Here is a 25,583-nt window from a genome sequence, read left to right on the forward strand (position 1 = left end):
CGAGGCCTGCGTATCCGACCTCGGCTCCTGGACAACCGCGCTCAGCATTCTTTGGCGCAAGCTGGTAACTAACAGACCCGTCGTGCATTGATGAAGCAATTTAGAATAGACATTACTATAACCCAGACTCTGTAAACAAAGCCGTCACTTCATATGGCACTCGCTCTCTCTCAGGCAAGCATCCACAGAACCCCCCGAACCCAATATCCCCACCGTCATCCGCATGGGCTGGTCCCACGCCGAACGTCCATCAATACAGGAATCTGGCTTGAAGAACTGCACAAGCATCACTATTCAAGCACGAGGAGAATGACAGTGCATATGCTTCAATAAAATACCCCCTAACGCCTAATGCTTGCTGAGTTTATAATGCGGGAGTTTTCCGCCCACCGCCCAAACCCTCAACGAGTTATTCCTGCCATGCCCATGCAAGAAATGAGCGAACGACACCCCTCGCAGAAACTCGCAGAGAATAAAAATTAGGCAGACTCCATTGCGTAATGGAAGGCAAGTCATTCTGACCTGCTTATAATCGTCTTACGATCGTTGCCACCTCAGGTCCCCATTTTCCAGACGCTCGTCTTGATCCAACCCCAACTGAAAAGAAAGGCAATAGGGCCGCCCTTGCAGGATCCCACCGCATGCAAGTTTGCTCACCTCTTGCGATTATATACAATTAATTATAGCGTGTACAAGGAAGTCACCAATTCAGCCTTGTCGGCGTCCCTTCTAGTTTCCCTGCCTGGCTTTCATCAACCCCTTCATGGGCCCGGGTAGCAAACCCCCGCGAGTGCTCTCCTCGCCGGTGTTGCTCCTCTCCCTCTCGAGGGCAGACCCCGTCTCGTCCTCCTCGATGACGTCGTCCACAGCCATGCTCGCGCTCCTCGACGACCAGCGCGACGCCGGCCGACGTTCGGTGTTGGCTTGAATCGGGGCGGTCGATGGCGATGCCGGCGGCCGTTCCCGGTCTGTCCTGTTGTCCTTGTTCAGCTTGGACGTGAGGGCCGTGAACTTTTCCTTGAAGAACCCTCCCGCATTGCTCTCGCTCTTGCCACTGGCGCTGTTCAACGCGCTGAGCATTGTCCGGCGCCTCTCGACACCCGACTCGGGGGAGATGGTGTTCGGACTTTGTTGGATGCTCATGTTGCTTCCTCGGCGCTGACTGTTTCCACTGTTCCCGAACCCACCGTTGAATGACCGCATGCTGCTGCTAGAGGACGGCCGCAGCATGTTGACCCCGAAACCAGCGTGCTTGTTGCTGCTCGACTCCGAGTTGGTTCTGTCCTTGGGCGTTGGTGGTGTCATCATCAAGAAGCTGGGTACAACAGGGCCAAAACCCTGCTGAGAGCTCGTGGCACTACCACTGCCCGATGGGGGGTTGCTGGTGTTTACGTTCAGATGCCCGCTCCTGAGTGACTTGCTGCTGGATGCTACGCTCGAACTGCGGCTCGTGCTCCGCGGGATGGGAACGGACGACCCTGAGCCATGCAATGACCTTGGCGGCGACCTGGAAAAGTCCACCGTGGCTGACCCGAATATGCTCGAAGAATCGTCGCCGCTGTTGTTCTGGCTGTCACCTATCGCCGGGGCTGCTAGCAAGACCGAACTGTTCGCAAGCTCGCGAAGTTTCGACTGTTGCGCCGTGTTAGGCCGATGTCTGAACTTGTTGCCGATGATGGCGCCGGTATGGCTAATCAAGGCCTTCATCACCCGGCTCTTCAAGGCCAGAGCAAGGTCGAGATTCGACCACATCTTGTTGTGGTACTCGATTGTGGGCAGACGGAAGACGAAGTCGTGCACGTCCTCGATGTTGCGCTCGCCCTTGCCCTTGTAGCTCAGACAGAGGACAACCGATGGTAGCTTGATGTATGCGAACGTCATGTAGCTAGACGCTCGACTGATCATCTTGGTCAGATCGTCTGACGGCGCTTCGTCCTTGTTGTCTGACCTGCGGAGGTTGAAGCGCGACTTCTTCGAGTCCGAGTTCACCGAGCTGGCGTCAACCTTGGACGAGTAGCCCGTGTTCGTCCTACCAACGCCGGGACGCGTGGGGTTGGGAGTGGCTCGAAGCGAGTCCCACGACCGCTTCCTGGCGAGGCCCTTGTTCTTTGACCCGAACAGCTTGAATGGGGCGGACTCGGCCGAGTGAACGCTGAGCGCCTTGTTGCTCTTTGGGGGGCTCCGCTTGGCCTCAGACGTTAGCGTAGGACGCAGACGAAGCTCCAGTGAGCCGGCCCGAGTCGAGAAGTTTCCAGGGTCGAGCCGATCTATATCAGACACAGCCGTGGCAGGCCGCGCGTATTCTTGAATCGAGTCGTCATCGTCATCTGCTGCCTCGTCTCCTGGTATGGCCTGCTTCAGCATGAAAGGAGAGGCGTTCTGACCGTCGCCTCCAAATTTGTCCCCGTCCATTTCCGGGAAGATGTACTCGAACAGTTTCTTGCCCACCTCTCGTTCCAATTGGACCTTGAGCGGGAAGAGGTTGACCTCGAAATGTTCCATGACGGGGATGCCGGCAATCGCCTCGAGCATGTACCAGTACACGGTGATCATGGGCTGACTGTTCAAGACCGAGGCGGATTTGGCATCTTCGAGGTACGGTGCGACCATCTCAGGATAGATCGCGTCGGGCAATAAATTGAGACCCAGTACCTTGCCAACACGTATCAAGTTGATGTGTGAGCCATCAGAATTGTCCGTCCTGTCATACTCGACATCCCGGAGTTGCAGCTCGCACAAGGGCTCATTGGCATCCCGGATCAGGTGCCATACGATGTCCTTCACCGAGATGGACCACTTGAGTAGCGCATTGCTCTGCGACGTATCGTGCTTTCGCTGAGAAGTTGTGATGGCCTTCATCATGAAGAACAGCTCGTCCTCGCAAGCTGCAAGGTCCCTCTCGAGGAGCAGCCTATCCTGCCAGCCCTGCTCGTCCAGGTACTTGGAATGAATTTGGAAGTATGATTTGATGTCTTCCAGCTGCCTGATCCGTTCTTGCAACTTGGTTACCATCTCTGGCGTGCCTCGCAGATCGCTGAAGTCGGATGCCAACATGATCTTTTCCAGGCGCTCGCTGCGAGTCTTCTCCAGAGGCTCGTTGTACATGAGCAGGTCCAACACGATGACGTAAATCGCGTAGTACTGCGAAGAATTGCAGATGGCGCGGGCCTGGGGGAATTCGACCCAGAGATTGTCCATGCGACTTTCCGTGGCTTCGTTCGACTCGCCGTCCGCCGCATCACCCGAGTTGACCTCGTCGTTATACTTGAGACGGAGTGTGTTGTATTTGTCGTAGCGGAGCATAGCCGATGTTTTCTGAACAACACGCTTGAAGCCGACGGGGTCTGTTTGGTAGTCGGACATCACCTCCATGGGCACCCAAGGGGGCCAGGCCGAGCCACTCGGTGCACCGTAGACGCTACCAGAGTACATGGGAAGCAGCTGGCTCGAGAACCACTTCTGGTGAGAGACGAAAAATTGCGTACTGTCCATGTTGACCAAAAACCGCCGCTGGACAAGACCGCTGACGGAATCGGATATCCTGTCCTTGTCCAAGACCTCGACCACTTTCAACTCCATGCCCTTGCTAGTTAGCATGACAACGTGTTTCTTATTCTTCTCGCTTTGAAGCTGAATCTGCGGGGCGATGAGGCGGACGTGGTAGCTGTTCTGTGGCGTGAAGCCGTCAGCAATGCCGCTGGTGAGGTCCTCCATGGCCACGTTCGGAGCAGCATCAGGACCAGAGTCCTGATCAGAATCATTGGCGTTGACAAATCTCCGGCCATCCTGGAGGATCTGCTTGATCCTGTCTTCGATGCCATTTTGTGTGCCCTGTGCGGACCCGTTTGATTTTGGCGTCGCAGTGGGCTCGGATTTTCCGGTGTCTTTAGTACCATTTGCACTTTTGATCTTGGTTTGTTCTTCCACAATGTCCAGTATGAACTTGACGGCCGGTCGCGAGAGGTAGTAGACAAAACCCCGTCGCTGACTGACCTGGTGGATGTAGCGGAGTATGATGTTTCGCAGGAGGTTGTTCCACTTGAGTTGCAAATTGTGCATGACGAAGCGGTTCAAGAAGTCGCTAGCGAACTCGGCACCTGTAGGTAGCGACATTGTCTGCTCACCAGTGCCGACAGAAGTGTCTGATTTGCCATTCTGACCGTTGGCCACATTGTAGAAGGCACCACGTGGATCCTGCGCGGGCTTGGCGGTCATCTGGTTTAGAAGGTTCTCGAGGAAGTCCTTCTTTTCATGGAGAAGGCTACTGTGCATGAGGAGAGCCTCGAGATGTGTTCGAGCATCAGGATCATGGTCCCCGTCTCTGACGACTCTCAGCTCTGCCTCACCAACATTACGGTCGTGGTTCTTAGTCTGTTCCGCTAGCTGATCGAGGCGCTGCTGGACGAGTTGAGCTTGCACACGCCGAGGGTCATCGTCCTGACTCATTATACACAAATGGGTAGGCTCGTGTCCAAAAGGACTGGTCCTGTCTGGATCTCCGGCTATGACGCCGCCAATGTCGGTCTGTCGGAAATAAGTGAGCCTAGGACAGTAGGCAAGGGGCAGGATCTTCGTGTCCGGGTTCGGTTCAGCTGGCAAGATCCAATCCAGCTCGACAAAGTCATCCATGTCTACCCAGCTGAAATCATTGTCGGGGATTGTGAATTTTGACAGATCCGTGCCCTCGTCTTCCTGCTGGCTCATGAGCGAGCCGATATGGTTCTTCCTGATCGCCTCTGTTGTTGTGCCTTTGATACTAGCAGATACAGCACGAACATCTGCGGCGGCCAGGTCCAACTGGCCTGCATGGATCTTCATCCCGGTAGTCCGGCTGCCTGCCTTGTGTCCCTTGTCGCTGGTGTTGAATTCCTCGCGTCTCATGTGGAGATCCAGCTTCCAGCTGTCAAAACGGACCTTGAGGCCAGTGGCGGACACGGCGTTCTCGTCATAATCCTCCACGTCCTTGTGCTTGTAAATATGACTCAAGAATAACGGCGCGAGCAACAGATTGAACTTGATGGTCCCGAGGTGTCTGCCAAACTTTTTGCTGCTCTTCTCTCGTCCTGGCCAGAGTGGACCTTGTCGGACAGGTAAGGACATGGGTCCGCCGAACAACGTCCACCATGCGAAGAAGTGTGTGAAGAATCGTGGCGTAAGATGGACGGTGTTGTAACTTCTTGAGGGCTCCACATCAGCAGACGCCCAGTCACGGTCCACTGGTGCTCTGACAGCAATGGACAAGTGGATGTGCTGACTCCTGAAACCCCTGAAGGCGTCATATGGGACGCCATTGACGGGCTTTGCATATTCAGGTGCCTTGAGAACCACGTCATAATGGGGGCTGAACTCGAAATTCCTCTTGCCATTCTCGATGGCTTGTTCGAAAACGAGCCCCGCCAGCCACTGAACCTTGCCCGATAGTTTCATGACTACCTTCTTGAAGGCAGAGCCAGATTTCATGCTGTCTTCGCTGATCACACTGTCGTTATCGGCAGTCCGACGAGCCGCTTCTCGTGCGTAGTGCCCAAAGTCGGGCACGGCGAGGACGTACTCGCCACTGTCTACTGTCATGAAGCGTTTGGGGTCATCGTCGGATCGGATGCTCCATCTGACATCGTTTCGCCAGCACATGAGGAAGCCAGCACCATTCCCAGTGATCTGGTACGGATCTCTGGACCCCTTGAGGCAGAAGTGAACATCGCCATCCCCTTTCCAAGCGATGCGTACGCGGGAATGGAAATTGAGCCGGATCTTGTCCCAGAAGCCAACACGCTCGGACGGATCCGACTGTGGCTTCGTGAACGACTCAATAACCATCATCATGTCCTGGATGGCGGGCTGGTACGATGGGCCCCAGGTGATCCTCGTTGGCAATGCCGTATTGACGTCGACGTACATATCGGAGAACGACTTGATCGGGCCGATGGTGCGCCTGACATCGATAGAATAGCCGGGTTGTTTGGTGCCTTCTGCGTGTGGGGGTGAGGGGGGGATGACATTCACTCGGACACTCCTCGTAGACTCAACGCCGCGGAATTCTTCTGCAATGACAAAGTCTGTCTTTAATGACAAAGCCGGTATGCGTGTCGATTGTCCGGCCTTGAGACTGGGCACGTGTATGAGGGGCAGCGGGTAGTCTCTCAGCGACACTCTTGCTTCTCCCATGTTGATTTGGACATTCATGGGGACCAGCAAGGAATACTTCATGTCCCGGGGCATTCCCTTGCCGACCCTGTGGAGGAATTCTGGTAGCTGCTTCAACGGGAAAGAAGGCTTGTCGATCATGAAATGCAGGTCGTGAATCAAGGCCGACATGAGAGCTGGCCGTTCTGGCATCTCCAGAATGCTCTCGTTGTCCTCGAAATCATCCGGGATATTGCTTGTGCCCCAGAAAGCACCCCTTATATCTTTCATGCCATTGCGGGCCATGAGGTAAAAGCGATCGATGCGAGACCTCCAGCTCTTGGAGTTGTGCTCGTTCAGTTTCGCTCGGGCATCCGCGATAGAAACCAGGGTATGCCCGCTAATACCACAACCATTTTCTGGATCGTATCTCGGCGCACGACCTCTTTCACGCCCGCCGCTGCTCTCTGGCCGACGACCATCGGCACTCTGACTCCGGACCCAGGAAGCACCAGAGTGGCTCGAGCGTCCTCTGCCAGCGGCCGATCGGGCTCGAACGCCGGTCTCTTTTCTCGCCTCCTCGTGGATCTTCTTCACTTTCACCTTGAAGGCCTCCTCGCGGGCTAGTCTCTGCATCTGCTCTATACGACCAGCCCGGTAGATCATGCCAAGCTTCCACTCAAATGCACCGTCCTCGAGCTCAAATAGCAGCGACTTGCATTTCACTGACACTTTCGGTACGTTCTTGGGCCCTTCAGGGCCTTTGTCCAAAACGTACTCGTCCGTGCCTGTCCTGAAGCGGTGGTGAAGTTGCTTGACAGCTTTGATCACGTTGTTGACGTTGTCGGATACCTTGTTGAAAACGAGCTCGTTCGGAACAGCACCCCGGACAGCATCTGCAACGACGTCAAACATTTTTTCGTCTTGATAGCCGCCAGTTGGTAGCTTCCGGCGAGATTCTCGGTAGTCGAGACGCCCATTCTTGATGCTGAGAAGCTTGCTCCAGACCCTGCGCATCCGTGGGGGCTCGGAGTAGAGTCTGACCAGCCTCGTATGGAAGAATGGCGGGGACCAACGATGGCGCCCGGCTTCCAGGTTGTGCACGTGTAGCATCATTGGCGGGTCTGATGGCATGTCTGCCTTGATTTGCACAAAAGTCGCTTTGAAATCCACTGATATTAATTCAGCTACTGGCGCGTGCTCCTCGTCGGTGGAGGAGTAGTCTTGCGTGGGAGGCGACAGATACTGCGCACTGAGACTGTGCCTCGGTGTAGTCGGCGTAGTTGGCATCTGCGGTGTCTGGGGCGCCTCTCCCAGATCGGCACTGTCCTTGCTAGAACGCAGGAAGGCTTTTCGAAGGACAGAAACAGCAACCCCCACGGCGTAATGCCGGTAGAGAGAATACTGTACCAGAAGCGTCTTCACATGTGAATTGATGTGGAACACAGGACCCTGATGGTCACTCGCAGTCGAGAGGGCGACTTCAAAGCGAGGTATGCTGAGAAAAGGGTCAACCTCCCAGCGATCGGCTGACTCAACGACGAAAGCTTCTAGGCCACGGACGTGGAAAGCTATCCGGCGTCCATCGCCGGGGCTTTGATGTTTTTTCCTCGGGGACGGAGGGAGGTTCTTGAGGATTTCTGGATCGAGCGACACGCTCACGCGACTGTTGGCCCGTTTCCTAGCCGGCCGGCGAGGCAGGCCCTCGAGCCTTTGGGCTCGGTATTCAGCTGTCCAAGTGTCCAGCGAGAGAGAGACGCCTCGCGAGTCCTCGGACACACCTGCGTCAACCCCTGCGATCTCGGCGCTGAAGTCGGATGCCTGCAGCTGAAAGTGAAGGAGCCAAGTCGGCACACCCCGCAGGAAATTGGAATGCTTGGAAGATTTTGGGCTAGCTTTCTTTTTGGGCCCGGCCTCCAGACGCAACTGTTGGACGATCTGTTGCAAACCGTCTGTGATTTCTGGTCGAACAAGTCTGATGGCAAAAGTCTGCAAGTTACCATTGGCAACGACTGCAACATCGGGGGACGCGCTCAGATTGACCTTCAGGTCAAATGATTCTGTTTCCACCAGGTCGAAGCGTTCACCTTCAGAAGTCTGGTAGTATAGGTTGTGAGATTGAATCCTCAGGTTAGAAGCCAAGGAGTAGTGCAGCTCCTCCCCGGACGGATGGAATGACTCTGCATCGAGGGAGATGGAGGATATAGAAGAAATGATCAAATCAAAGTCATCGGGGTCGGCGTCCTTCTGGACAGGGGGGAGAGCTATGCGGACGACTGGCTCGTGCATGGAGAACTTGATGGTGGCTTTGGGAAGTAGCCGTGAGATCAACATGTGCCGCTGTTGAGGAGCTGTTGTTCTCGCCCTCTTGGGTTTGGACCGGAGCATGGCGAGGAGAAGCGGGAGGTGCTTCGGATCCAGGTCCACCGAAGGCGAGGTAACGACAGAGTTCGCAAACAGGATGTTGGCGTTCCTCTGCTCTGCGTTGTCGTTGCTGGGAAGCTGGACGGTCTTGGCAGGAAGTGTTGTCCGGACCGTCGTTGTCGCCATTGGCACATAGAGCAACCGTTGCGGGCTGCCATGTCCATCGTCAAGGCCTATGGAAATCGACAAGGCAGCAAGGAGTGCCTCATGGGCAATGTCCGTCGAAGGGAAGTACATCCTATGAGCAGGGGACTTCGGATCCAGTCGATGGAGGTCTATGCCGACTTCTTTCATGGAGGCGTTCAGGATTACTGGTGGACCGGCCGTCTTCACGGCCTCGATCTTCTTGGTCAGGGCGAAGAAGCTGACCGCAAACTGTACCTCCTTAATGCCCCTCAGTATGGAACTGACGAACTCCTTGGAATCCGAAACAGCCTGCATGAGCTCGTCGTCGGTACTCCCCGGCTCTTCAAGCTCCTGGACAACCTTGTCGACGTACTCATCCAGTGGCTCATCTGCGTGTGGGCTGGCTGTGGTCTCGAGCTTGCGCTTCTGGTAGCGCTTGGCTGATTCGCGGATCTCGTCCAGGGGGACGTGGACACGGCCGAGCTTCAGGGCAATCGAGGCGTCTCGCAGACCGTCCAGCTGTTCATAGAGGAACCCATGCACGTTCAGAGTCGAATGGTCGAGGACTTCGATGGATTCGCTGCCAATGGGCGTGAAGAGGACGCTTCTGATAGTCATGATCCATTCGGCCTGGTTCTTGCCGTGGCTTTTCCCGGACCTGGGCCCCCAGAAAAACCGAGCCCGGTCCACCATCTTCCGCCGGGTGTCGACAGCGACCGTAACGCTCCCGAACTGGACGTGGCCGACGTCCAAGACGTTGAGCGTTGAGTTTGTTGCCACCACGTCTACCAGGCGCAGCCAGTTGACGTTCCGGTGTAGTCTTTTGATGCGCTCCTTGATCTTTGTGAGGTGCTTCCATGTCTCGCTGCGCTGGACGCTCGCGGTGGCACGTCGGACGAGAGGTGTCTTGGGAACTTTCAAGGAAGCCTCCTCTTTCTTATGTGGCGCAGGGTCGTCGGGGTCCCTGGCGAGGGCGCCGTTGGCCTTGCTACGATCCAGCTCGACGAGGTCGACCGTGACGACGAGCTCACTGACGACGATGCTGAGCCATGTCGGCTGTGCGAAGGTTGGCCTGTGGACGTTGAGCCCAAGCCCTCTGATCTCGATCTTGACACCATCTTTTGGGACGTAAGCGAGGCGGCGCAGGGAGAAGTAGCCGATGCGTTGGATGGAGAGGCCGGTCAGGATTCGGAGAATGGCGAAGAGGACGAAGGAGGATAGATAGAGGACGACAAAGACGCCGAATATGAAGGTCGGGTTCAGGAGCGCCATGTCGAGGCGAAAGGCGACAGCGCTCTACCTGGCGCGCGCCGTTGTACTATCTGAGGTCATTTATGGTCAGCCTCCTCCCTCTATCTCCGGCCGGCCCGCACGAGGGGGACTGGGCGGACGGCGGGGGCGGGATGAGTGGGCAGTGGACGGTGTGTGAGCACTGAGTAGTGGTGTTTCCCGGCACGCGACATACATGAACGGGTCCAATTTTGTATCATTGTCCATTAGAGCGCTCACTATACCAGCCTCGGGCAGGGTATAGAAATGTTGGGGAAGGTTTAGTGTAATGGGACGCCAAGCAATTGGAGGTCGCGATGGTCAAATTGAGTTACACGCGGTGGGAGCTTGCAGCTTGACGGGGCGGCGGCGAACAGCAGCACAAGGACCAGGTGACTGCGCAGGCCTGCTATTTTGTGCGGGAGCACCGTGGTCGGCGCGGACCTTGGGGGGAGCCTGGTGACAGAAGGGGCGTAAGGGGCCAGCAGAAGGGGAGGGAAAGGTGTCACAAAGGAGGAGAGATGGCCGGCGACAAGGCTACACCAAGCCAGGAGTCCGCGATGGTGTTTGTGTGTCTTTGGTTTGGCGAGACGGGCGGAGTGCCGGGGACTGGCAGACAAGCGTTCCGGCAGAGATGTTATTGTGCCTGGTCGAGTCGAGCCGGATCGAGTTGTCGAGTCGCGGGTGGTTTGAACTTTGGCCATAGGTTCACGGCTCGAGCCGAGAATGACAGACACTGGAGACGGAATTGGAGACAGCTGCGCTCACGGATGGGCCAGCAGCCCAGGCGTGCATCATGACGGGGGACCTTGGGCCCCCCCCCTGGGCCCCACGGAGGCTGCCCCCTGCCCGCCCGCTGGCGGCCTTCCATTCGGCTTCTTCAGCCCTTCTTCCCCGCCTCAATCTCTCGAGAGATTCTGATGGGCTGGGGCTTCATCTGTCCCTCACCCTCACCCTCGCCCACGCCCACGCCCACCCACCCTGGCCCGTTTTATCGTATTTCTCCCGTTCAGGACTCGGCGTGGGCGGTCGCTCAGCACTGACAAAGGCGGGAATATTCTCCCACACTACCCTGAACTCGTACGAATACGGAAAACGTCCGGCCCCTCCGGAGCCCGTCGTGCGGTCTGCGAGATGGGGTCTGCAGTCTGGACAGGGTACTCCTCGCCTCAGGTGTTCCTCCCAAGAAAACCACACAACGATTCATGGCGTGCACGAGCACGAGCACGAGCACGGGTACTGTGTAGTCGACATCACGGTCGTGGCTGGGATAACAAGCACCTCGTAGCATTCACGTGGAGGGGTCGCACGAGAAACATCATCGTCCATCGTCCTGCAGGAACTGGTTCAGACCCACCGTTCTGCTACCGGACCGAAGGCCGTGGGCATGGGTGCATCCTCATCTCCCATCGCGAATCTGAGAGCTAAGACTCGTCACCAAGGTTAATGCCTAGTGAGTGGTCTTGGGCATCCTTTTTTGATCAAAGTCTTCTTTTTCGAAATGCGCAGTGCTTTGTCTGGCTTTCTCCACCGCACGTGGTTTTGCGGTGTCGCCCAATCTACGTGGATTTATCAGCCTTGAGGGGCCACCTGCGTTCAAAGCCTCTCAGAAGCAGTTTGCCATATCCGTCGCCAAGGTGATCACCTTTATTAACCTGGGCCCTACCCATAACCCTGTCCGACTGTGTTGAGCCGTCACCCTGGCCCATGCACATGGTCTCAATCCAAACGCCAGATGCAGTTGCGGTCCTCGCCTGTTCTGTTGAGTCGATGCAGGGTTTGGGTCAGTCAGGGTTGCCAGCTAACACCTACCTGGGTACTTGTACCTGGGGTATTCAGGTACGCAAACCAAGGCAAAACTAACGTGCTGGTGTGTACTAACGACGTTGGAAGAGGTTCAAGGAGGACTTCAACAGGTTACCGTGGCCGGCGGAGCATGTGTGTGTAATTGTGCGCCTAATGCGGCAGGGGGCTTGCAGTACGGAGTAGCACCGCGTATCGGTCATCGATGAGGCTCTTCCGCCCCCTGTCGACGTAGCAGTAGATGTCGTGGGGCTTGGGACCATCTTTGCGCCACGCCCGTTGCATCGAAGCACGACTTACATCACCATGAAAGCATCGAACACAGTGCAGTAGCTTACATATAGGCATCCCAAGCGCTACTCTCCTCTGCGTGTGATGAAGCGACACTGGGTGCAAACCAGTCGCAGCACTTTGGCTGGGAGACGTGCTGATGATCTCATTATACACATATTCATTACATCACAGCTTGGGATGACGTCTCGCGCAGCCTGTCCAGTCCTCGGTTTTCTCGCCGGGCTGCGTGCTATATAAATGCTCAAGCAAACGTCCTGCAAACCCACGATACTTGATCCAGCATCTCCGACCGTGCACTCAACTTTGCAACGTGAGCATAACCATTGTCCTTGTCAGACCTGCCCTGAGAACCCTCGACCACCGACCAATCACACAAGATGGCACCGTCCAAGGAGGAGCTCAACAAGATTGCCCAGGACGCTGAGCGCGACCTGAACTCCTACCAGGCGAAACAAGGTCTCAACAATGTCTCAGTGGAGGATGCCGGCGTTGACTCCATCGTTGAGAACAAGTTCCCGGGTGCCGAAGTGAAAGTCGGCACCGAGATCAGCACAAACGCCGGTTACAACCGGAGAATTCCCCCAGAGGAGGGCGGTGAGCTTGACGACCGTGGAAGGTATGTGTCTTCCCCATAGCCCACAGCGTATGGACGATCGTTAACAGCTGGGCAGGCAAACCACTGGCAAAGACTTTGAGGGCACCGGAGGTCCAGAGCACAAGATCGCCCAGGCTCAAGACGAACGCGGTGGCCACAACGACAACGACGTCATTCCCAAGAAGGCCATCTGAATTACGAACACAGAAGGCGCGCATAGCCTACCACAAGGCGGTGATACCAGCCGTTAGAAGGAACCCGCAGGGCTCGGTGGTAATAGAGATGAGCCCTTCCTACGGGTCACCACTTCGGCGCAGGGGACGCTTCGCGACTGAGACCCTGGGGCAGACGTTAACAAGGTTGGATCTAGCTGATCTCTCGGGAGAGCGCGGCGTTCACGGTGGAATGGACAATATGAAGATCGGCTAGCCTGGCATGTATTAGCACATCCGCATAATCGGACTCAAGGGTTGTCTGTTGTTGCACCTTAGTCGTGATCATTTCCCTCCGTGCCTGTGGACGTGATATACTGGAACTTGCCCTGCACTGCCCAATTGCCATGGTGCGTGCCGGTCATGATATAATTTTCCGGGCCTTGCAGTCAGGCAGTCAGGCAGACACGCTGACAAGATGGCCACTTCATCTCTCAGATCTCTTCCCATTGGTTCATGCTTTAGTGCTCGACTCTGTTGCGGGTTTGGGCCTGGACTCCTCTTCTGCGAGGAGAGCTGCTCTGTTCTCGTCAAGGATGGCCAAATCCGCCTCGACCCTGAGGATCTTTTCCTCGAGCATGACCTTGTAGTCTTCGTCCGAAAGCTTGGTCATTGGACTCCATTTCGAAGTGAACCAACCATTGCTCTTCTTTGCAGGGGTTTCAGACCCGGACCAGCTGTTGGATGCCAATTGACCACCAGCTCCGAGCAGAGAGAAGATGACAGAGCCTGGGAGGATGCTCCTGGGCCCGCGCAGCAGTAGGCCCACAGGGACGACAGAAACTGCGCCGGCTATTGCACTTGCGCCAACCTTCTGAGCCGGCGTAACGTTGTGCTCCGGACCATACCTCGCGACAGCCATTTTTCTTGTACCTATAACGGCGCATTAGGGATTTGGCCTCTTTAATCGAGCCCCCCTAGCAAGGCCGGAGACATACCGTAAAATACAGAGCTGATGCCAAACCACTGAAAGCCGGAGACCAGGGAAAACAGAACAGGAGTTTTGACGCCACGAATAATGCTACTTGTTGCGCCGAACAGTATCCCGCAGACCCCTACTCACAAGTCAGCGTCCCTGTGCGTGGCAATTGAGGGTATGATGTGGAACTGAGCAGTACCTGCGCCAGCTCCAAGCTGGATGCTCTTGGCCAGCACATCCACGGCCTCGTCGGGCTGCTCGCTACGGCGTGTCCCTGTGCCTGTGGCCCTCGCAAGGGTCTCAGGAGCTGGTTGTTGGCCCATGACTATCGACCCAGTGGCGAAATGAATGTGCTGTGCTGTGCTGGCCCGTTACCTCGCCCCCGAAACAGCTGGGGCGAATGGATATGCGTGCAATCGACGTTGGCCGTCGGCCTGCAGCCAGGTGGACGTACGGTGCGTGGCCTGTTACGCCGGATAGGCGCATACCCAGGTACGGAGTACAGCAAGTACCTGTTTGATGAATACTCCGTACCACCATTTCAGTACTGACGGACGGGTTTGCCCCACCGCCTGCGCTATACCCAAATGGTTCTGGCGAGGCCACAGTCCACGCTGGTAGAGGGGGGCCGAATCAAATCCAGAGCCGGACGGGCCAAAAATTTCAATAGGCACACACATTGAGCCAACCCGCACCGAAGAATACGAGCGAATACCCCATCTCACCTCTTTGAGCGGGAGAGAATCCAGACAAGACCACCACGAGAGCCCCTCCCCATCCACCCACACAGCTGGACCCGTCACCACCACCTCACGCCCTACAGCCCAGGACCTGCCGACATCCCTTTGGCATTCGTTCCTGGCCTTGGACTCGCAGCCCTCCCCTGAAACCCTGCCTGCAGAGCCTGCAGACGAGAGCGAGGCGCGCAGAGCGGAACAAACGATCGCTCCGGCGAAACCCACCCCAAACCCCAGCAGCTCCCGCACCTGGCAGCAGCAACTTTTTTTTGCTCGCGGCTTTTCATCACCCCTTGACTACGTGCCTCGATCATCGTCGCGCGTAGCCAACAACAACCCAATACCGCAATCATGGGTACGGTGATCCATTTGCCCGGCTCATAAACTAATTCTTGCTGACGTCTCACCCGTCCAGCTCCCAAGAAGAAGGAGGTCCAGAAGCTCTCCCTCAATGAGTTCATGAACGACAACTGTGAGTGAACCCCCGCCGCCTTCCGCCACCTTCCTCCCCCTTCCTGGCTTCGCACCCCCATTCTACTGGCTCTACTCGGAGCATGGACTGACCAGCTCGGCAGCTTTCGGAGGCGGAGGTAGCAACTGGGCCGACGAAGTTGAGGAGACCTATGGTAAGTCCCCAATCCTACAACTATTCACATCACGCTTCCCGTCCTTCCCTCCGTCGCATCCATTACAAACCCCAGGTGACGGTCAAGCCTGGCCTGACCAGCCAAGTTCCCTACTCTCTGGCATCTCACTGACGCCGGATCCTAGGAACCCAACCCCTTCCCGCCTCCGACCGCCGTGGCGCTGGTGGAGCCGGCGGCTACGGCTCGGGCTTTGGTGGTTCGAGCGATAGATACGCGGGTATGCTTCATCCCAACCAGCCGTTTGCGACTTGTCCTCCTGCCCAACAGCTGACACCCTGCTCAGGATATGCTCGTCAGGAGCGTGAATACCCACAGGAATTGCCGACCAAGCCCCCATACACTGCCCACCTTGGCAACCTCTCCTACGATGCGACCCAGGAATCCGTGACCGACTTCTTCGCCGGCTGCGATGTCGTCAGCGTCCGCATAGTCGAGGACAGGGCTGAGATGCGCCCCAAGGGATTTGGGTATGCCGAGTTTGCCACCGTCGACGGCTTGAAGAAGGCGCTTGAGCTTGAGGGACAGAGCTTCGAGGGCCGCAACATCCGCATCCGCATCGCCGACCCACGTGCGTACTATGCCACCCCCACACGCTTGACTTGAAACAGACCGTACTGACCCCCTTTCAGCCAAGGATAGACATGGAAATGAGAGCACCAGGGACTTCTCCAACTGGGAGCGAAAGGGCCCCCTGGCCCCAGAGCCTGGTCGCAATGACCGACGTGGTCCCCGCGATTTCGAGCCGCGTGCCCCCCGCGACGGACCAGGTGACGACTCGAGACTAAAGGATATATCCTGGGAGAGGAAGGGACCTCTGCAGCCACTTTCTCCTCCTCCCATGGAGCGTGGTGGGTCCCGCGGTGGTGGAAGCCGATCTCGAACTACGGACAGCGAGCGGGGCGATTCTTTCCGTGACAGGAGGGCCTCCCCCTGGGGTCCCGGTGAAGGGCGTCAGGATGGATCCCGACCGCCTCGCCGCGAGTTTGTTGAGCGACCAGAGAGAGCTCCCACCGCTGCTGAGAGCAACAACCAGTGGCGCTCTGCGATGCGACCCGACCCTCCCGCGCAGTCCCCAGCCCCGTCTCGTCCTGCCAGTGAGGCACCTTCTTCACCTGCCCTCGCACCCGCTGCTCCTGCCGCTCCTGGCGGTCGCCCAAAGCTCAACCTGGCCAAGCGTACTGTCCCCGAGGCCCCTGGTGTCATGTCACCCTCTCTTACATCCGACTCCAAAGCTAGCCCCTTTGGTGCGGCCAGGCCTATTGATACTGCCGCTCGTGAGAGGATGATCGAGGAGAAGCACCAGCAGGCGCTCAAGGAGAAGAAGGAAGCTGAAGAAAAGGCGAAGGAAGAGCGCCGGCTGGCCAAGGAGGCCGCCGAGAAGGAAGCCGCCGAGAAGGCAGCTGCCGAGAAGGAAGCCCCTGAGGCTGTCAACACCAACGGCGACGCCGAGGAGAAGGCAGATGCCCCTGCCAGCACCGAGCCTGCGCCAGATGCCGCGGCTGCTGAGGCAGGAAAGACCGAGAACGGCGAGAATGCCGCAGAGACATCAGAGAAGGCCCCACCGCGAGCCCCGGCGGCTGCTCCGTCGCGAGCCGAGAGCGGAAACTGGAGATCGTCGACGGCAGAGCGGGGTAGCCGCGGAGGCTACGCTGGGCGAGGGGAGCGCCGCGGAGGCGGTGGCCCTCGGGGTGGGCGTGGCTTTGATGAGCGCCAGCCCAGCCGAGGCGGCCGCGGATATGAAGAGCGCCAATTCAGCCGGGGTAGCGGCGGCCGTGGGCTTGAAGAACGCCAGCCCAGCCGTCGTGGCGGCGAACCATCGACGCCTACTACACCTACTGTTGATGAAGACGGCTGGACCACCGTCTCCGGCGCCGCGAAGAACCGCCGCGGCCGCCCTGTTGCCTCTTGAACTTGTACAAAACCCGGCGTTCCGGCTCGAGCTTGAAAGCACAAAAGAGATGTGACAGGCTTCTCACTTGTCGTCTTCTGGTCTGGATTGTTGCGCCGCTTAGTCCCTGCTGCGTTCAGGGGAGGAGAAGTTGCTTGAGAACAAAAGGATTTCATGCTTCTGATCAGTTTCGGTCACGAATCAAAAAGAAAACGGTTGAATGGGCGGCGTGGCTTGGCGTCGCGGGAATTTCAGCATTTTAGTCACGACTTCTCTCATTCCCCATGGTCTCCTCTCAGCATTATCCATTACACGGCGACCTCTTATCATCTCTTCTGAGAAGTCTTAAATCGGATCGGATCTTCCCCAGGCACATACAGTGATGTTGCTGCGAGAAGGAGACATGGTTTCTATACTCTGGAAGATGTTGATGCGACTATGCGGATGAAGCGGAAACATGATCGAATATACCATCATGCTGTTTTTCGGATAAGACAGCGCGATGAAAGAGGGGAAAGGCGAAAAGAAGTGGCTGAGTTGCTCTTTAAGGACGAAGGAGATTCTGAAGTGACGTTTGATACCTTACTCCTGCGCATCGACCACATCATAGACTAAATTCAGAGAAAACCAACTTTCTGTTCCTGTGACGGTGCTTACTCCCGACATTAATCGTTTGTTTAAGTATCATTTGCGCTCTGCGGAGTCCCATGCGTGGCTCTGTGTTGTGGCTGCATATCTACTCTAAGGGCCTGGCATGGAGGCAAACAACCTTCTAAGCTAGCATTACCTCTTCAAAGTCTTCTGCTTCTCCGCGCTGAGCGCCACCGTCCTGCCCTCGACCAGCATGCCCTTCTTCCGCCTCACCTTGTCCATGTACCGCTTGGCGACGTTCTCCTTGTCACCGAACTCGCCCAGGTCCTCCATCTGCTCCTCAGTGAAGGGCACCCAGAAGGGGTCCTCGTCGAGGACCTCGAAGCCGGTAAAGATGAGCTGCGGCTGCGCGGCGCCCGAAGTGCGCTTGCGCATGTCGTCCGCGAAGCCGAAGGACTCGGCCACGGGCAGGAGTGACTGGATTGTGAAGAAGGGCGTGCCCTCGTTCATGGCCTCGGCCAGCACACGGCCTCGGCGGCGTGTCAGGACATCATAGACGCGGCCTAGAACTTCGGCTGTTTGGGGGGAAACATAGTGTTAGATCTGTACTCTCAAGAGTTGCTTGCGAGAAGGGGCCAGGTGACTTACTGCTTGCTTGGATCTCGCACGAGTACATCGCCAGCATCAACCGCGGCGACCAGTCCAAAAACCCCTTGTGTATGGACTGCTGTACCGTCTTGAGCACTTCGCCGGTGAGACGGCCGAGGTTCTCACGGGCGGATGCGTCACCATCACCGGTGATAGCCACGTCTTCGATGAATACGGCAATGCCCTGCACCGGCTCCCGGCAGAGCGGCCCCTGGGCTGTGGCGAGTTGGAAGCCGTATGTGATCTTGTCGGCAAGATGGTGGCCGCGTAGCTCCTCGTTGGCTTCTGGACGGCTCTCCTGGTTCTTGTCGGTTTCAAAGGCCTTGGGCAAGCATCCCTCCTTTGTGGCGTCAATCAGCAAGTTGGGGCCTGTGCGACGCGGGCCAAATGCTGCTATGGAATCGACCATGTTCTTGAAAGGTTCACGCCCCTTGCCGGACTCCAGAAGGCTCCTGAGCTGGTTCTTGAGGTCCTCTGGCGAGAGGAACTTCGTCCCTATTATATCCGCATCGTCATCGATGCTTTGCTGATCGGTGTCAAGCTCCTCCGAAGCCTCATCCCCATCTTGCTCGGAACCATTCGCACCCCATTTCTTAGAGTGGAGGTTCTTGATTGCACCGGCGTTCTTGTTGAGGAAGTCTGTGACTTCAGATGGCAAAGGTCGCACTCGCAGCGTTAAAGTCACCTGCTTGGAACTCGTGATTCCAACCACAGCGCCTCGGCCGAGCTCCTTGTTGGCCGGAGGCCGCATTTCCTCAGCGCGAACGATCGTCTCCTTGTACGGCACTATGGGCTCGCCTGCCTGTATCTCACAGCGAGCGAAACGCTCCTGCAGATCCCTCAGGCATCGTTCGAGATGCAACTCGCCAGCTGTGACCAGCACGTGCTCACCGCTTGAGAATTGCTCGTACTCGGCGCATGCGTCCGCTTGCACGAGAAGCTTCAGACCCTCAATCATCTTGTCGAGGTCGTATGGATTTGCTGGCTCCAGGGCGACTCTGACAATTGGCTTGCCGGCCATGTTCGCCACGCCGGCCAGGTTTACAGCGCCGTCGAGCTGAGAGCACAGTGTCCCAGATTTGAGGATCCCCGAACCATCCAGACCACCGATACCAAACACAACCCCGGCTGGAACACTGTCCAGGCTTTCCAGGTTACGTCCCATGAGCATGTACAATGCGGTCACGGTAACTTTCTTCGGAACAGGTGGATGTTGCGGGTTTGCCGGGGAGAATTTGGGCGGAATGACATATATCTCGTCGCCCACTGATAGGGTCCCAGAGTATATCCGTGCGAAGCCGATCAGATGTTCAGGGTCGACAGTCTCTTGTTCAGGCTGCGATGGCAGTTCCTCATCTTCCAAGGTGGCACTGTCCAGCGCGACAGCAAGCGCGTCGACTGGCCCACGGTTCTCCACAGCGGCCTGAGCTCGAGCGGCCTCTGCTCGCTTTTTCCGCGCGAGCTCTCTTGCTTCTTCAGGGCTGAGCTGCCCGCGCCGCTTGTTGTGTGGGAGCTCGCTCTCGGGTATTGACACCATCTTGCTGACGTACGCCACCACAGGATCAGACTTGGAGTACTTGAAATTGACCATAGCGTCGCGAATTTCCGGCGCGATGTGGTCACCTCCAGGCGAATCATCAAGCAATTCCGGCACTCTGTCTGCTTGCGCGCTGCGAGGTGATGGTAAAGACTCGATGACTGAGACGAGCAGTGCTACTGAAAGTGGAAGCCACGCCGAGACCACGGCCGAAAGGAGTGTCCGCGGGTCTCTTGCGTTGATCACGTGCCGAGGAATGGTGATGTTGAGTGATTTGGTGATCTTTTCGAGCAGTGCTGGGTCTCCCTTCCCATTGTCCCCGCCGGTAGTGGCAGCATACACAGCCCATACTTGCTCGAGAACAAGCTGGACAAATAGTGGCTTCATGTTGCGGCCTTTCAGGTGCTTGCGCCCCAAAACCTTCTTGGTCTTCGGGTCCAGATAGAAATCTCCCCAGAGGACCTTTTCCAGAACGCTGCGCTTTATGCCAAGCTTCTTCTCGTAAAGCCCAGCAAACTGTCGGACGGTGAAGGCCCAGCCATCCACAGCGCTGCCGAAGATGACGTTGTTCTTCTCGGGTGCAAAGTAGAGCTCCTCGTCGTCTCGCTCCTCAAACTGCAGGTCGCCGGATTCAGCCTGCTGGTCTGCTAGCTGAGGACCCTTGGCGGCAGACGCCTGTACTCTCTCGTCGATCCTCTCGCGCCAGTTGAGATCTTCCTCCATTCTCTCGCCTTGGAAGAAGCTCCCCAGGACAGCATTTACCTGCTCCAGGAGCTTGCTCAGGTGCACATAGGCCTCATTTGGTGTCATCTTCAGCTCAGTAATGAGCCGGTCCATCTTGTTGATCACCAACAACGGCTTGAGCTTTTCCTCCCACGTCTGACGCAGGACAGTCACTGTCTGACTGCACACGCCCTCGACGGCATCGACCAGGACGACGGCCCCATCACACAGACGAGACGCAGTGGAAACCTCACTGCTGAAGTCAATGTGGCCGGGTGAATCGATCAGGTTGACGAGATACTCCTTGGGTTCTGGGTTGGCATCGGGGCTTGCCCTCCGCAGCATGCTGAAGTAGAGCGATATTGCTGAAGATTCCATGGTGATTCCCCGTTCCTGCTCATCTGGTCTCGAGTCGAGGTAGCGCACCTTTCCGGCCAGCTTTGGCGAGATGATGCCATTGGTGGCAAGTAGTGCGTCGGTGAGTGATGTCTTGCCATGGTCAACGTGTGCGAGGATGCATATCTAAGACGCATTAGAAACACTCTGCTGGGTATGGCTTCCATGGCGGTGATCTCATGTCCAAACACATGGGCTGAGAAACCCCTCTCTTCACCAGGGGTTGAGATCGCTCACATTGCGAATGTCATCTGGTTTTTGCTGGAGTTTTGCCAGCTGTTCTGGGCTGACGACGGGCATCTTGGTATTCTACAAAACAAAGAGACGAAAACAACGGTATGAGATGTAAATGAATGGGCTTGAGAAGTATCAGTTACAAGAGAGGTATCACGGATCAGCAAGCGCTCTTATGCACATAAAGTAGTTGCAGTCAACCAGGCAAAACCTGCCATTTTAAGGTGCAAGATATTGTTCAGAATGAGCCATACTGCCTCGACCTGAGCCAGTCATGGGCAATGGCGGGGCTGTACTGTTAGCGGGCTCCCGCCTTGCCGGGCGCATTTGCTAACACCTATACTGTCTAGTGGCTGCTGAGTGACGGAAGATGGCGGGGCTCTCGAGACCTGTGCAGAGATTGTGAAAGGAGTGAAGGCCCCCATCCCGGCATACGTTCAACAACAAGCCTGCATTCTCTCTGCATTGAGCATCATTCCGAACGTCGAGCAGCCCCGGTCCAAACAGCCCCGCCCCTGCCTGAGCATCGCTTGACAGCTCATCCGAGCCTCCTGCATCCCAGCAGACCCAAGCCAAGTCAGAGCCAAAGCGCGGCATCTCATTCACTTATCGGGGACTTGCGCTTACGGCGGCGCTGCTTGGCTGTGTTGCCCACAAGATCCGATTTTTACCAAACTCCGCGCGAAATCTCAGCAACCAGCTGCCGCGGACGCGACCTCTCTGCCAACACACGCCCCTAGATATCCGCCAAGATGGCCACCTTCCAGAATGGCGCAGCTCCTGCGCGAGTTCTCGATGACAGCGATGTGGAGGAGGAAGCACTGGTCGCCGATTACCAGGAGCAGGTCCAGTACGAGGATGGGGCCGAACTCTCGCAGGTCAACTCCTTGACCATGGCCCAGCAGACCGACGACATCCAGTCACGACTTGCCGCTGCCGCCCAGCCCCTCGACTTCGCCGCCCCCCTCGAGGTCAAGTTCCAGAGCTACGACTCCTACTGCAGCCTGTTCCACTTCATCCTCAACTCTGAGGGCCCCGTTGATCTCGAGCCCCCATCTGTGAGCACCTGTCCCACACCCGCCCGCCCGCCTGGTCATGGACAAGGATCGTTGTGAGGCTGACCTGCGGACACAGTACTACTGGGCTTGGGATGTCATCGACGAGTTCATCTACCAGTTTAACTCCTTCTCTTCCTACCGTATGCGAATCGCGAGACAGGCCAACAATGAGGAGGAGATCCAGAACCTGCGGGAGAACCCCAACACGTGGGGTTGCTACAGCGTCCTCAACGTGCTGTACTCCCTGATCCAGCGGTCCAACATCCTGGAGCAGCTGGCTGCCGGGCGTCGCGGCGAGGACCCCATGGCGGTCGCGGGCGAGTACGGAACCAAGAGCCTCTACCGCATGCTTGGCTACTTCTCCATCATCGGCCTGCTGCGCGTCCACTGTCTGCTCGGCGACTTCAGCCTCGCCCTCAAGACCCTCGACGACATCGAGCTCAACAAGAAGGCCATGTTCGCCCGTGTCATGGCTGCCCACTTCACGACCTACTACTATGTTGGGTTCTCCTACATGATGATGCGCCGCTACGCCGACGCCATCCGCATGTTCAGCCACATCCTCGTCTACGTTTCGCGGACCAAGCAGTTCCAGAAGAGCGCCCAGTACGACTCTATCACCAAGGTCAGCATTCACCATCCTCATTTCACCGGAGGCACGGGTGACGATGTCCTCGGGGTGGTCAAGTCCCAGGCACTAGCCGCGGGACGATCACCATCACCCTGTTGGGTTAGGGACATGGCATACTAACAGGTGCAAATAGAAAAACGACCAAATGCTGGCGCTGATCGCCATCTGTGTCGCCTTCCAGCCCACTCGCCTGGACGACACCATCCACACGGCGCTGCGCGAGAAGTACGGCGACCAGCTGCTTAAGCTGCAGCGCGGTGGACCCGAGTCTCTGCCCATCTTCGAGGAGCTCTTCCGCAACGCCTGCCCCAAGTTCATCTCCCCTGTTCCCCCAGACTTCGACAACCCGGAGTCCAACATCGACCCCATCGAGCACCACCTGTCCATCTTCATGGATGAGGTCAAGACCAACATGTGGAGCCCAACCGTCAAGTCCTACCTGCGTCTTTACACCACCATGGATCTCAAGAAGCTGGCTGGCTTCCTCGAGGTCCAGCCGGAGGAGCTCCGGTCATGGCTTCTTGTCACCAAGCAGCGGACCAAGCAGCTGCGCTGGACAGAGCGTGGCCTGCTTGATGGTGAGCTGATCAACGTCAGCGATCTGGACTATGCCATGCAAGGTGTAAGTATTATGCGCGATATTGTCTCCCTCAGTCGCTCAGTGTGCTAATGACTACCACCAGGACCTGATCCACGTGTCGGAAGCCAAGGTCGGCCGCAAGCTTGTGGACTGGTACCTGCGGAACCTCTCCCGCACTTATGCGTGAGCGGAGCCGACATCCCGAGGATTGGGACTTTGAACAAGTGGCCGTTTGTGTGATTTGGAAATCGCGGATGAAAAGGTCTGCATTGCACAAGGCGTTCCGGACATTAGGGAACTCAGGGAGGGCTCGGGAAGCAGCAAAATGCCCCTGACGGGTTAGGAAGCCCATTCGAATCGGGCCGGAAGGCTGACATCCTGATGGGACGAAGTCGGAAGCCCACAGACAGCCACACCAGTGGGAGAGGTGCCTCAAAATCTTGGCAGCGTGCGATGATTTGGTAACGATGCACTCCCCGGCAGATGCCGATGTTTCTGAGTGTCAGGTCCTTGACCGCCTCGGCGCGGAGACCATGACGAACTAGAAGATAGAGGACTTGGCAATGCTGAAAGAAAGTCATGTGAGGGTGGGAATAGGTGCCAACTGTTTGCCGGTCCAAAACTGTCGTGCTGGAACCGATTCAGCGTTGTATCGCGAATGTATGATCTTGCTTGAGCACCCGACATTGAGAATCAGGCCTCGTCCAACATGAGAATGCCGCAGAGGTATCCGTACCAAGCCTGCGCTAAGAGACCACCCACAGGAGGGCGCCCACCAATGGCTCCGTGCCGAACGACTTCCTCATAAGCAGAGCTGATGACAACCACACTCCCGTCCCCAGCGTGCATATGCCAAGCCTCAGGTAGCTGGGACTCCTTCCCTCCTGTTTTGACCTGCAGGCGTCCTGGGAGCTGGCTCGTCTTCCGGTCGGAGATATAGAAATTACGAGGCCAAGGTTCGGCCGGGGGCAGGTAAGCACTGTCGTAGTAGAAACGGCATTTCCTGTGCGACCGGCCCGGGCATCACATCATCAAAGACACCAGCCTCGAGCTCGGTAGGGCAGATTGTAGAATATACAAGCCATGTGGGCGGCGAGCTGTGTGGGGGACGTCCACGCTTATGACGCCCACCACCACCACCACCGCCATCCTGCAGGACGGTAGCTGGAAACAACGGACACAGGATTGGCCGTTATCTCATCTCATTTCCACCGCAATGGTTGTTAATATTGCTCCCGCGCGGTAGTGCTATCTAAATGACCGGGGCGGGAACTGATGTTGGCCCATGTCCCTGTTGGTGAGCGCCTGCCGAGATGCCAGGAAAAGGGAGCAGCCGCGGGCGAAGTCTTGACCCTGGCCGGGTGGCCGGGAGGGTTTGTGTGGTGGTGCCTATCAAGCGGACACGACGTCGTGCTGGCCCAATGGGCCAATGGATAATAGGTCGGGGGATTAATAGAAGGCCTCGCGAGATGTGATCCACCGTGAGCGACCTCATGTCTCTACCCGTACAACATGGCCAAAGTCCCAGCCGCTGAGAGATTCCCAAATTGCGCCCCCCCCCCCATATCTGGGTAATGTACTTGGCGTGCTTGCGATCTTCCTCACATATGCCAGGGGTGACATGCCGTCCAGCCGGCATACCGCCCCCCTCGAGGCGTCCAGAACGCCAGAGAGGGTCTTGGAAGCCCAGAGGGCCCAGACAACAGCCGGGCGGGTGAAGATGGAGCATTTGAGGACCCACACGGCCCAACACAGGCGCGCAGGATCTGTGGCCTGCGTGGCGTCACCAAACATTTTGCAGACATACGTCGAGGCTCCTGGGGCGCCCGAGGACAGGAGGCAGGATCCCCGTGCTGGGGCACTACCCATTCTTGGCTGAGCAACGGATCGCCTTGGCCTCGGCCGGCAGCTGGCATCAGCCTGGGTGTGAGCACCAGAATGGCACAGGGGGGGCATGGTGGTGAGAGAGGGGGCAACTGAGGCACAGGGCCACCCATTCATGATCTTGGGGCATGGATTTCATGGACTTGGGCGGCCGGGCTGCCGTGTGCGGTGTTGGCCTGCTGGCCTGCTGGCCTGCTGGGCCCAGATGCAACACCATCCGGGCTCTCCCACAGGCTTAGCAGCCACCGAGGTGGGCTCCGAGAG

At 57.1% G+C, this 25,583-nt stretch overlaps 6 protein-coding genes across 6 annotated transcripts; 3 read left to right on the forward strand and 3 right to left on the reverse strand.

Annotated features, from left to right (window-relative positions):
- Nucleotides 1-310: 310 nt before the first annotated feature.
- Nucleotides 311-10,667, reverse strand: KVR01_004172 (uncharacterized protein). The gene is made up of 2 exons (XM_044792881.1): nt 10,139-10,667; nt 311-9,995 (listed from the first exon to the last, which is right to left on the reverse strand). The coding sequence occupies exon 2, from the start codon at nt 9,943-9,945 to the stop codon at nt 730-732; it is 9,216 nt and encodes a 3,071-aa protein (XP_044646336.1). The 5' UTR covers nt 9,946-9,995; nt 10,139-10,667; the 3' UTR covers nt 311-729.
- Nucleotides 10,668-12,416: 1,749 nt separating this feature from the next.
- On the forward strand, nt 12,417-12,828 carry KVR01_004663 (uncharacterized protein; the record flags this gene model as incomplete). The annotated part of the gene is made up of 2 exons (XM_044783908.1): nt 12,417-12,655; nt 12,711-12,828. The coding sequence occupies 2 exons, from the start codon at nt 12,417-12,419 to the stop codon at nt 12,826-12,828; spliced, it is 357 nt and encodes a 118-aa protein (XP_044646827.1).
- A 472-nt stretch (nt 12,829-13,300) lies between these two features.
- On the reverse strand, nt 13,301-14,088 carry KVR01_004065 (uncharacterized protein; the record flags this gene model as incomplete). The annotated part of the gene is made up of 3 exons (XM_044784298.1): nt 13,301-13,719; nt 13,785-13,901; nt 13,965-14,088. The coding sequence occupies 3 exons, from the start codon at nt 14,086-14,088 to the stop codon at nt 13,301-13,303; spliced, it is 660 nt and encodes a 219-aa protein (XP_044646229.1).
- A 360-nt stretch (nt 14,089-14,448) lies between these two features.
- Nucleotides 14,449-17,684, forward strand: KVR01_004724 (uncharacterized protein). The gene is made up of 6 exons (XM_044783812.1): nt 14,449-14,857; nt 14,918-14,974; nt 15,078-15,128; nt 15,274-15,366; nt 15,433-15,717; nt 15,779-17,684. Exons 1-6 carry the CDS (start codon nt 14,854-14,856, stop codon nt 17,056-17,058), a joined length of 1,770 nt encoding a protein of 589 aa, XP_044646888.1. The 5' UTR covers nt 14,449-14,853; the 3' UTR covers nt 17,059-17,684.
- Nucleotides 17,661-21,550, reverse strand: KVR01_004728 (GTPase RIA1). Its single transcript, XM_044790764.1, has 3 exons — nt 21,170-21,550; nt 18,277-21,058; nt 17,661-18,203 (listed from the first exon to the last, which is right to left on the reverse strand). The coding sequence occupies exons 1-3, from the start codon at nt 21,230-21,232 to the stop codon at nt 17,821-17,823; spliced, it is 3,228 nt and encodes a 1,075-aa protein (XP_044646892.1). The 5' UTR covers nt 21,233-21,550; the 3' UTR covers nt 17,661-17,820.
- A 34-nt stretch (nt 21,551-21,584) lies between these two features.
- KVR01_004643 (uncharacterized protein) lies at nt 21,585-24,727 on the forward strand. The gene is made up of 4 exons (XM_044792583.1): nt 21,585-22,224; nt 22,301-22,849; nt 22,989-23,477; nt 23,539-24,727. Exons 1-4 carry the CDS (start codon nt 21,919-21,921, stop codon nt 23,620-23,622), a joined length of 1,428 nt encoding a protein of 475 aa, XP_044646807.1. The 5' UTR covers nt 21,585-21,918; the 3' UTR covers nt 23,623-24,727.
- Nucleotides 24,728-25,583: the final 856 nt, after the last annotated feature.

Source organism: Diaporthe batatas (genome assembly GCF_019321695.1).
Source record: "Diaporthe batatas strain CRI 302-4 chromosome Unknown Contig00004, whole genome shotgun sequence".
NCBI classification, from domain to species: domain Eukaryota; kingdom Fungi; phylum Ascomycota; class Sordariomycetes; order Diaporthales; family Diaporthaceae; genus Diaporthe; species Diaporthe batatas.